The 12,702-nt window shown below is 44.3% G+C and overlaps 1 protein-coding gene across 2 annotated transcripts in view; it reads left to right on the top strand.

Annotated features, from left to right (window-relative positions):
• LOC124795324 (kinesin-associated protein 3) overlaps positions 1-12,702 on the top strand; it is a 219,110-nt gene that overhangs the window by 46,797 nt on the left and 159,611 nt on the right. For both annotated transcript variants that reach the window (XM_047259297.1, XM_047259298.1), the window contains exon 7: positions 2,939-3,117. In XM_047259297.1, coding sequence (XP_047115253.1) covers positions 2,939-3,117 — 179 coding nt within the window. The remainder of the gene's footprint in view (positions 1-2,938; positions 3,118-12,702) is intronic.

Genomic DNA, 12,702 nt, shown 5'->3' with positions numbered 1-12,702 from the left:
GAAATGGAAGAGGATGTAGATGAAGATGAAATGGGAGATATGATACTGCGTGAAGAGTTTGACAGAGCACTGAAAGACCTGAGTCAAAACAAGGCCCCCGGAGTAGACAATATTCCATTGGAACTACTGACGGCCGTGGGAGAGCCAGTCCTGACAAAACTCTACCATCTGGTGAGCAAGATGTATGAAACAGGCGAAATACCCTCAGACTTCAAGAAGAATATAATAATTCCAATCCCAAGGAAAGCAGGTGTTGACAGATGTGAAAATTACCGAACTATCAGCTTAATAAGTCACAGCTGCAAAATACTAACACGAATTCTTTACAGACGAATGGAAAAACTAGTAGAAGCCAACCTTGGGGAAGATCAGTTTGGATTCCATAGAAACACTGGAACACGTGAGGCAATACTGACCTTACGACTTATCTTAGAAGAAAGATTAAGGAAAGGCAAACCTACGTTTCTAGCATTTGTAGACTTAGAGAAAGCTTTTGACAATGTTGACTGGAATACTCTCTTTCAAATTCTAAAGGTGGCAGGGGTAAAATACAGGGAGCGAAAGGCTATTTACAATTTGTACAGAAACCAGATGGCAGTTATAAGAGTCGAGGGACATGAAAGGGAAGCAGTGGTTGGGAAGGGAGTAAGACAGGGTTGTAGCCTCTCCCCGATGTTGTTCAATCTGTATATTGAGCAAGCAGTAAAGGAAACAAAAGAAAAATTCGGAGTAGGTATTAAAATTCACGGAGAAGAAATAAAAACTTTGAGGTTCGCCGATGACATTGTAATTCTGTCAGAGACAGCAAAGGACTTGGAAGAGCAGTTGAACAGAATGGACAGTGTCTTGAAAGGAGGATATAAGATGAACATCAACAAAAGCAAAATGAGGATAATGGAATGTAATCGAATTAATTCGGGTGATGCTGAGGGAATTAGATTAGGAAATGAGGCACTTAAAGTAGTAAAGGAGTTTTGCTATTTGAGGAGCAAAATAACTGATGATGGTCGAAGTAGAGAGGATATAAAATGTAGACTGGCAATGGCAAGGAAAGCCTTTCTGAAGAAGAGAAACTTGTTAACATCGAGTATAGATTTAAATGTCAGGAAGTCATTTATGAAAGTATTTGTATGGAGTGTAGCCATGTATGGAAGTGAAACATGGACGATAAATAGTTTAGACAAGAAGAGAATAGAAGCTTTCGAAATGTGGTGCTACAGAAGAATGCTGAAGATTAAATGGGTTGATCACATAACTAATGAGGAGGTACTGAATAGGGTTCAGGAGAAGAGGAGTTTGTGGCACAACTTGACGAGAAGAAGGGATCGGTTGGTAGGACATGTTCTGAGGCATCAAGGGATCACAAATTTAGCATTGGAGGGCAGCGTGGAGGGTAAAAATTGTAGAGGGAGACCGAGAGATGAATACACTAAACAGATTCAGAAGGATGTAGGCTGCAGTACATACTGGGAGATGAAGAAGCTTGCACTGGATAGAGGAGCATGGAGAGCTGCATTAAACCAGTCTCAGAACTGAAGACCACAATAACAACATATGACCACATGGGTTCCATCAAAATTTGTGGTTGGATTGGTGCTTCCTTGGTAGAAGGGACATTGTATGTTGTCTTGGATGGAGAGTCATCAACAGAAATAGAAGTAACTTAAGGTATACACTAGCAGGGAAGTGTAGTGCAATCTCTGCTGCTCATGTTGTCTATTTATGACCTGACAGGTAATATAAATAGTAACGTTAGACTTTCTGCAGATCATGCATCCACTATTCCTGCAAGAGAAGCTACAGAATAGTCAGTCAGATCCTGATAAGATTTCAAAATGGTGAAAACATTTTCAACTTCCATTAAATGTGCAGAATTGTAAAATTGTTGACTCCGCAAAATGCCGAAAAAATAGTATCCTATTACTGCAACATCAGTGAGCCGCAATTGGAAAGAACTCGTACGGATACTTGGGTGTAACGGTTTGTGGCAATATGTGAAGGAATGATCACATAGGCTCACTCATAGTTTAAACAACAAGCAGACTTAGAATAATTAGGATCACTTCCATAAGGACTGTGAAGGCAAATTAAAGTGTGGACAGATGCATTTAAACAGTCATTCTCTCCATGCACCATATGCACTTGGAACTGGAAGAAATCTTAACATGTGATAACATGCCCACTCTTCCTACTTTTGATTACATATCTAAAGGGAATGCCAGATTAATGGAAACTGAGCTGAAGCTACATTTCATAAATTGGCAAAGTGTAAAAAATAAAACAAGTTTCTAATTAACTTGACTGAGAAACCTCTGCATGACTGCAGTTAAAGCTCAAAAATAACATACTGAAGTCTTCCAGGAGACAATCCAAAATGTAACTAATTTTTAGCAGTGGAATTGTCCAGATGTGTACATGAAAGCTTTCATGGATAATTTTTGTCTTTCATTTTGGGGTGGATTTCAAAAACATATATTCTAAGGCTAGAATATAAATATTCTGATCCATTGTACTATAAACCATTATTTCTAAATATCTTGTATCCCTTCATCTCTCTTATATAACAGTTATGTGTCGCACAGTAGTATGAGTCTTTAGATTGATTTCATGCATCCACAGGAGCAGCACATATAGCAATTAGTGTGGTCAGTGTGTGTTTTTGCAGGGGGGTGGTGGGCAGTGGGTTGCATCCATGTGTATACGTATAGATTCATCGTAAAGCTAGCAAACCTTTATTCGTTTTGTGTACCTCAATGCTTCTGCTTTTCAGTGAGTTGTTACCTTTACTCCTAAACTAATTACGTTCTGCCACAGCTTTTTGTACCATATGTATGAAAGAGCAGAGAGAGAGAGCATGATTTGATTACTTCACCACTCACTGTTACATATTATATTCGTAAGATTCAATGTAATTTCTTTTTATGTTGTTGTTTTCCAGTTTCATTCTATCTCTTGTTGAACATCGCTGAAGATACAAAAGTGGAGGATAAAATGAGGAAAAAGAATATTTGTGGAATGCTTACAAAAAGTCTTGATAGAGACAACTGTGACCTTCTAATATTAGTTGTCACATTCCTGAAGAAGCTATCAATCTTTAGAGAAAACATCATTGATATGGTAATGTATTTTGTAATAATATATTTAAGGTATCATGTGATGAATGTAGCCCACTTGTCAGCTATATATTGACTGATAGTGCCTTTCTCTGTATTGAATAACAAAGATATTGTTTTTGTTTTTTGGCTGTAAGTGTTGAGTTCACCTGTGGAAGAATTATACTCTGCGTACTGCTTCAGGCTATACATAGATTGCCAGAGCCCTGCAACTGTGGCATCCTGTGCTGTGTTTGCTCTTGACCTGTTTTTGAGAGTGAAGTGGTAAGTTTCACAAGCAAGCAGTGCACTGCACATTACCTGGAGAAAAGCAGCGATGTGGAGGTTACAACCTTTAGGATAGTGTGCCTCTGCTTTGTGCCTCATAAAAATTGCATAACAAAGTAGGCTACACTTTGTGCATCGAGCTTTTTTTTTTCTGAGAATGAGCTGTATGTGGGGATTACGACACAGGAGTTACTGAAACTTTCTGGCAGATTAAAACTGTGTGCCTGACCGAGACTCGAACTCTGGACCTTTGCCTTTTGCGGGCAAGTGCTCTACCATCTGAGCTACCGAAGCACAATTCACACCCAGTCCTCACAGCTTTACTTCTGCCAGTATCTCGTCTCCTACCTTCCAAACTTTACAGAAGCTCTTCTGCAAACCTTGCAGAACTAGCACTCCTGAAAGAAAGGATACTGCGAAGACATGGCTTAGCCACAGCCTGGGGGATGTTTCCAGAATGAGATTTTCACTCTGCAGGAGAGTGTGCGCTGATATGAAACTTCCTGGCAGATTAGTTCTGCAAGGTTCGCAGAAGAGCTTCTGTAAAGTTTGGAAGGTAGGAGACAAGATACTGGCAGATGTAAAGCTGTGAGGACCGGGCGTGAGTCGTGCTTCGGTAGCTCAGATGGTAGAGCACTTGCCCGCGAAAGGCAAAGGTCCCGAGTTTGAGTCTCGGTCGGGCACACAGTTTTAATCTGCCAGGAAGTTTCATATCAGCACACACTCCGCTGCAGAGTGAAAATCTCATTCTAGAGGAGTTACTGCTCATTACTTATTTTATGACAATATATTAACACTGTTCAGTGAAATAAAATACAATATTCAGAAACAGCTTATGCAGTGCTACTGAACGCTGCAATGTTTGATGGTTAAGGTTGCTTGGATTTAGACAAATTCACTTTATATGAATAAGGGAACAGCTCCCCACTATTGTAATCTTATTATTGGCTCTGATTTTGTTTTTACTTTCTGACGACTTCCTTATTTGCCTAACATCTGGGTATGAATCTTCCTCGCAAAGCTGTCACTGTTCAATTTTCTGCATTCATTTAATTTGTTTCATGTTAGTGCATCAAAGCAATACCATATGTTTAAAACCAAAAATTGGAAAGAAACTGAAACTTTCCTCAATGCACACAGCAGTTAAGAGAAAGGAAATGTTGATGTTGCATTAAAATCACCAATAGACTGGCTCAAAGAAGAGTTTGCAGGCACTCCATGTGCATTAGTCACTATTCAGGCCAAGCTGCTTGTGCTTCGTTGCTAAAATTTTTCTTGCTACTAATATGCACTTGTCACTGATTGGTTCTGGAGAGTTAGCATGGAATCTTTTCTCAAGTGACACATTTTGAGCTTAACATTTAGACCACATTAAAAAATAAAGTTTTGTAAGTGAAACATTTTGATATTAATGAACTGCAGATTTTTAGGCTTAGTGATTACGCTTCTGCTGTCATTATTTATAAATGGTCAGTGAAGCATATGAACCATTAGTCACTGCCTTGCGGTTAGAGTGGGAAACTCATAGGTATATTAGGATCCAGAGACATGGAGATAATATCTCTATCACTAGATTATCCAGTGACAGCCAATTTGCTATACCAGATCTGTCAATTCATTTGCAGTCAAAAAAGAAAAAGCCAGATGGTTAAAGATTATGACACCAATAGTAATAGAGAAAGAACAATTATTTTTACTTTTAGGCAAACGGTTGATTGAAATATGGAGCTTAGGTGAACTTAGTCAAAAATTGTTGTTGTAGTAACTGAGATTAAGGAAAGATAAGTTGATTTCCTGGTTATAACAGAAACAAAGTAAAAGGGGAAATCTTTCAAAAAATTTGTGATTGCATATTTAATTATTCTGGAATGAAAGATAAAGGGGCTGCAGCTGCTGTAGGAATAATATTTCATTGAAGACTCACACTCTGATTAATGCGGCTCTTACTTTTTAAAAAAAAGTAGAGAGAGAGAAGCTTGAATGCATTATCCTTGTTACCCAGTACCATCCAGGCCTTGACTGCCTCACTAAATTACACCAGTGAGACTGACTTCCCAATTCAAGCAATGAAAAAAAATCCTCTCTTCCTGATATCCTTCCTACACCATCCACTGTCACCTTCTATAACCCTCTTCACCACTGTATTATCCTAGTTATGGTATTCCCAACCATTTTATGTACCCCAAGTTTCTTATTACTGCAATCGTCTTATCTGTGAAACCTGCCTTATGCACTCACCCACTAGCACCTACTCCTGTTGTGACACTGGTATATACGACAATATCAAACAAAGAGCAACTTGTGGAACCATGCATGTTCTTTATTGCCTAATTTGTCTCCGCAGCACAGTGTTTTGTGTATACTGGCTGAGTGCATGAATGGGCATGTATACAAGAAATGTCTAGCTTAGGGATGCCCAGTATTGAAACTTGCCCTTCAACACATACTTGTGTGCCTAGGTCCTCCTGTACTCTGCTAACACACCATCACCTTTCTTTTTCATTATGATTATTTTTTATCATTTTGATTTTATTGACTATGTGACCATTTATTTTCATTTACTTTTTCATCTTCGTACTCTCCCTCCTCTCTATTTCATTTTTTCCGTTCTAGTTTCTAATTACATTATTTGTTTCTGTTCCTCTTCATCTGTCTTTACTTCTCATTCATCCTCTGGACTAAAGCTGACACAGTGCTTGCCAGTGAACTATCTCTGACCTCCAACACTGTCTGCCAGTGCTCCATTCATCCTTGCACACCCTTGTCCTCACTACAGGTGGGTCCTTGTCATCCTGGGGTTTGAGTGATCTACCCTTTCTGCAGATCCCTCTTCCATCCTCAGGGAGGAATTAATAGTCCTGAAACCTAGGATATTTCATACGCTTTTACTTAATGAGTTTGTATCAGCTGTTCTAAATATTTGACCTCTTGAGGGTAAGTAATAGCTTGAGTAACCTAGTTTTTTTTATTTCGTTGTAACCAAGTAGTTTTGGTCTTTTTCAAGTGATATGCATATGACACGGATGCATCATATCTGTAAGAGACCAACCTATTTTACGTGTAATGTAATGAACACTCCATTGGAATAAACAGACAAGCCTGTTATGCAAGTGAATGCAACCATAATGAATTGGGTGAACACACTCCTTTCACAGGTTGCATAAAGGTGAAGAGAATGTCATGCAGTGTGCATTTCCTCAATAGAGTATGGAAACAGTGAATGATGTTCACTACATACATGAGTTAAGGATGTGGAGGCACATCATGAACAAGCTTGAACACAGATGAGTGTGAAGAATTCATTATTAGGAAAGATGTGCTGGCATCTTGGAAGATTTGTATTACTATGGATGTGAAAAAGGGAAGTCATTCTCATTATAAAGGTGACAATGAAAAATACAGCTGGGTGATAGAAGATGATGCAAGTGACAAACGGATGAAACAAACAGAGGAATTACAAGTAGTAAAAATCTAAGAGTGTACTGTGTTAGGTATTGACAAAAGATAATAGTAACCAACTATTATATTTTCATACCACTCAGGGAAATTTTGTCCCATTAAATGAAACATGCATGTGCAACGTACCACACAAAAAATCCATTAAAAATAGTTAAAGGAGTGTTACCAATGGGCGAACTGGGAATCTGCCAGAATCTTAAGCTCTCAAACGAAATTCTACTGGTAGACAGAGCAGTGAAGTACCTAGGGGTAACCCAGGTTGTGAAACTAACATGAAACCTTGACATAAAGTGTAGTAACCACAACCAACAGCAGGAACGCCTTGGGCCACGGATCGGAGCCATGCCTGGGGCGTAGTGCCGGGAGGGGCGAGAGCGAGGCCCAGAAGGGGATGGTGTCAGCAGGTGGAGGAGGGTCCGAGGTTGTTGCCCGTGAAGGAGTTCGGCAGGACTATGACCGGCCACCGGTGTAGTGCGGTAGGTGCTTAGAAACAAGGTGAGGGCCGAGGTGGTGGCCGACGGCTCCACTGATTTCATCAGCTGCTGTTTGAAAGTGCGGATCAGGTGTTCCGCCACGCCATTGGATGAAGGATGGAAGGGGAGAGAGCGAATATGTTTGATACCATTAGCGGAGCAGAAGGCCTGGAACGAGGACGCCGTGAATTGGGGCCCATTATCTGTGACCAACGTCTGAGGAAGGCCTTCAGTGGCCAACACCTGGGCCTAGGCGGTGAGGGTGGCGTCAGTGGTGGTGGACGCCATGCGAACCACATATGGGTATTTGGAATAGGCATCAATGATGAGGAGCCACATGGAGCCTAAAAAGGGGTCTGCAAAATCGAGATGGATCCTGTCCCAGGGTTGGCTGGGTGTTGGCCAGGGCGCGAAAGATTGTGGAGGACTAGCCTGATGACGCGCACACACTGTGCAACCACGGACCAGGTGCTCAATGTCTCCATCGATCCCTGGCCAATAGACATGTCGTTGAGCCAACGCCTTCATGCGAGACATCCTCCAGTGTCCGCGGTGTAATAAGTGCAGGATGCGGTGGCGTAAGTCCGGAGGGATGATCGCCCGATGGGCGTCAGAGTCCGTGGACAACAGGAGGACGTCCCCCATCACCAAAAGTCTGTGTGAGACGTGACGCCACGGGCTGAAGTCCGTTTTCAAACGTTGGGTAAGGTAGGGAGGCCCACCATGGGTCACATAGCGGAGGACTTGCCGCAGAATGGGGTCCTTGCGTGTGGGAGCAGCAATTTGCATGGCTGTCAGAGGAAATCCATCGAGAGTCTCCTGGCGGGCAGAGTCGATGTGGAACCATAGGACTTCCTGCTGGTCGAACGCCGGATCGGGTCCTGCTGGGAGACGTGACAAGGCATCTGCATTAGTGTGTAGACTGGTGGGCTTATAGCGGATGGTGTAAGTGTAATTACGCAAGAACAATGCCCAGCGCTGAAGACACTGAGCCGTCCGTTCTGGGAGGTGCGAATGGGGCCCGAAAAGCGACACTAAGGGCTTGTGATCCATGAGGAGGGTGAACCGCGCCCCAAACAGGTAAATGTGAAATTTCTGAACTGCAAAAATAATGGCAAGAGCCTCCTTTTTGATCTGAGAGTAATTCCTTTGCGCAGGAGTTAACGTCTTGGATGCATATCCACAGGTTGTTCCGACCCATCCTCATTCCTGTGTGCCAGGACTGCCCCAATCCCGTACGCTGAGGCATCGGCTGCCACCACCAAGGGACGATCCGGAGAGAAAGGCGTCAGGCAAGGGCAGATTTCAGCATCGTCTTCAGGCGGGTGAAAGCCTGATCGCAGGCAGAAGTCCACGTGTAAGGTACCCCTTTGCATCGCAGGCGATTTAGGGGATGCGATGTGGGCGGCTTGGGGTAAGAACTTTAAGTAATAATTGACTTTCCCCAAAAATACCTAGAGTTCGGATAAGTTTTGTGGACGGGGAAGGGCATCGATGGCTGTGACATTGCGGTCCGAAGGGCGAATGCCATCTTTACTGAGCCAATGTCCTAAGTACTCCACTTCCGGTTGAAAAAAACTGCACTTCTCCAGTCGACAACGTAAACGCGCAGCCTGCAGGGCATGAAATAAGGTACTGAGGTTGCCCGGGTGTTCCTGGCGTGCGCGCCCCGTGACTAAGAAATCATCGAGGTAATTGACACAAGCCGGTATTGGTTGCGTAAGTTGCTCGAGATACTGCTGGAAAATCGCAGGGGCAGAGGAAATGCCAAACGGAAGACTCTTGTATTTATAGAGACCGAAAGGCATGTTGATGACGACGATGGCCTGCGATTTCTCATCCAACGGCAATTGGTGATAGGCTTCTGCCAGATCAGTCTCGCCACCTGCCAGTTTAGCGTGAAGGTCTTCCTGTCGAGGAATGGGATAAGTTTCGACCAAAGACTGAGCGTTGACCGTAGCACCAAAATCCCCACAAAGACGAAGCGATCCATTGGGTTTCTTGATGACCACTAAGGGCGTTGCCCAGGCACTCGATTGTACCGGATCGATAACCCCCGCAGCCTGGAGCCGATTGAGTTCCTGCTTGACGGCCGCACGCAAAGCTACCGGAATAGGCCGAGCCCAACAAAAGCGTGCATTCGGCAATAAAGTGATGTGTGCCTGGAAATCGGAAGCGCAGCCCAGGTCTGTCGAAAACAGGAAGGAAAAGGACGCACACAGATCGTCTAGGTCCTGAAATGGAACCGTAGTTGAAACGAACTGCACTTCGTCTTGAATGGAAAAGCCAAACCGTGTAAACGCATCTAGTCCAAAAATGTCCGAAGCCGACGGGTGGTCCACCACAAATAGGGTAAGGGACAGATCAAAGGTGGCTCTCTTTCTCACAGAGCGAACAGATCTTCCAGCGATGGGGACAGTCAGCTCGAGTGTGGGCCGAGAAGCACTGGGGGCATGACGAGAGGGGGGCCACGCGGCCGACGTCGAGGGGCAACTGGTGGTTCAGACGCCATAGAGACGTCAGACAGTGAGGAATCTCGACGGCGGTGCCCTCTGGAGACTGCGCCCTGTCGACGGCGATAAGGAGTGGAGCAGGAAGTGGACTCGGCTGCCACGCCATGAGACGTTCGTTTGCCGCTTGAGCAATTTCGAAGGAATGGGCAATACGCAGAATGTCTTCCAACGAGGGGTTGTCCAACTTTAAAGCCGGAGTGCGGACCTCTGGATCGGGCGCCAGTTGAATGACCACATCCCGAATTAAAGAATCTGCATATGACGCCTTGCACTGCTGATTGGTGCACGTGAAGTTGCATTTGCGGCTGAGGCCTTGCAAATCCGTCACCCAGGAACGGTAGGACTGACCCGGCTGCTTGTGGTATTGATGGAATTCCAAGTGAGATGCAACCACGTGGTATTGCTGGGAATAATAATTAGTTAGCAACACACAGAGCTCGTGAAAGGAGAGAGCCACGGGGTCGGCCAATGGTTCCAACTTGCGGAGCAAGAAAAATGTGTCCGGTGAGGCCCAAGACAAGAACAACGACCGCTGCAGAGAGTCATCTGACACCTGAAAGGCCGTGAAATGTTGCTTCAGACGATGCAGGTACGTTTCCCAATCCTCTTTTGCATCGTTGAACAATGGGAACGACGGCGGACGTGGGAACGTGTCTGAAAGTGGGTCAGCTGGGGAAAGAGGTGGGAGGAAATCCCGCTTATTGACCCTGTCCGAGAGCAACTGCAGTGAGGTCTGTAAGACCTCCAACTGCTGCTGCTGTCACATGAGCTGCTGTTGCTCTAAGAGAGTGAGTAATTTCTCTTTCAGGCTCCTATGTGTCCTGTTTACCTCGTCGCCAAAATGTAGTAACCACAACCAACAGCGGGAACATCTTGGGCCGCGGATTGGAGCCGCCAGGCGGGGAAGCCGCCGGCAGTGGAGCACATACCACCGGGTAAACACAGAATGAGTCGGACGACAGACCAACGACAACTGACAACAACCAACCACGACCGACTATGAGCGACACAACAAGGAAGAGATAAACAACGGAGGCTTGTGGAAACCACAACACCAAACACCAAACGTAAATCCACTCGGAACCAGAGTCAGGCAAATGTCAACAACGAGCAATGACCAGAACGCAGTACCGCCGAGATAGAAACGAAATCCAGAGCAAGTACCAGACTGGCTGGACTAGGGCAGAGCGGGTCCCTATATACAGAACCAGAGGGAGCGGCTATTGGCCGCTGCCTGCACGTGGCTTAGCGGTGGCGCCATCGCTGCACGAGAGCCACTGCGTGGAATAGCCGCCGCGGAGGCGGAGCCCTCTAGGGGCTGACCACGTCCATTTGTTCTGCCGCGTGTTTGACTTCGCGGCGGAAGGTACTAGATAAAGAATATAAGTTCCAAGGAAAAAGGTACTTTACTTGCACTAGAAGGGCCTGTTGTAAAAACTGGGATCTAAGTCCTAGGAGCATGTACTGGATGTATGCCTCTGTATTAAGGCCTATTTGTAAGACTTTAGTGTGAGGAAATAAAATAGAACAGAAAGTAGCTCCTAAGGAGCTTGGCGTAGTGCAGAGACTGGCCTGTCTGACCATAACAGGTGGAATAAGCAGCACACTCCCTGCTGGGAGGGAGACCATGTTGGACCTACCTCCATTATATTTGTGGTTTAAAATGGAGGCAACAGCATGGACACAGTTTAAAACTGGAAATCTGTAGGATATCCCACAAAATATAATGAATGTGGTAAATATAGGAAAGGTCATGAAAATGTTGGTGAGCTATACAAAAGCCTCCAGCTGCTCCAATAAGCCTTTCAGCATAACAGCATAAGAATTGGAAACAGGCAGCAGTGGGAGAATGAACCACAATACTGGTTTGCAGACAAGTCGAAAACAGACAGAGGTACTGGGAATCGGAGTACACAGGGAGCAGTCTGAACTGCATAGAGCAGTTTCTATAGGGAAGCTGGCCAAAGTATTCCAGGAGTAGATATTTGCTATCAGAAAGTGCAGAAAGGAGAATCTGTGTAGGTGCTACAAGAATCATGACATGCACTTTCATTCAGAAAGTCAGGCAGCTGTGAAATCTCCATCAGCCCCTGAATGAAATAAAGATCGTTGTAGAATTCCCTGAATCCCTTATGAGGCTAGGGGAAAGCAGCAGGATAAACCTGCTGTGGGTTCCTGATCGCTAATGAGCGAGCTGATAGTGTGATCAGGGCAGTAGCAATGACTCCATTTACTGGATTAGAACCTATCTTAACCATCACTAAGGAAGTGGTAAAATGAAAACTATGTGGCTGCATCAGGAAGAAGCATGCATAATATTGGACTAAAATCTAAAAACAAAAAAGACCATGTTGTCAGTGCAGTTCTGAAATCTTGGGCATGAGCAGAAAGCAAATTAAACTCATGGCATGACTAATGACTGGCGGTAGGAAACATCTGTACTTGCCCCTATGTGCAGTCTGTGGGGTGTGAGGGATGAAATTACATCACACTTAACCGTTCAGTGCAAAGACACAGTTTATTTGGGTCATTAATTCCTAAAGAAATTGTTGCCAATAAACACCTAGTAAAGGGTCTCCTTCTACTCTTCAAGGGTGTTGGCTAGTTTTAAAAGAATGACAGGAAGAAAAACCACACAACAAACTCGGTTTTTGTGCGGGCAACAATGGGCTAAGACCACTGTTGTTTTGTCTGCCTGACAAGGGAACCTCCCCATCGCACCCCCTTCAGATTTAGTTATAAGTTGGCACAGTGGATAGGCCTTGAAAAACTGAAAACAGATCAATCAAGAAAACAGGAAGAAGTTGTGTGGAACTATGAAAAAATAAACAAAATATACAAACTGAGTAGTCCATGCGCAAGATAGGCAACACCAAG

Source organism: Schistocerca piceifrons, chromosome 4 (genome assembly GCF_021461385.2).
Source record: "Schistocerca piceifrons isolate TAMUIC-IGC-003096 chromosome 4, iqSchPice1.1, whole genome shotgun sequence".
Taxonomy (NCBI): Eukaryota; Metazoa; Arthropoda; class Insecta; order Orthoptera; family Acrididae; genus Schistocerca; species Schistocerca piceifrons.
Note: the sequence above shows the minus strand (reverse complement) of the source record. Positions and strands in the feature narration are given on the sequence as shown.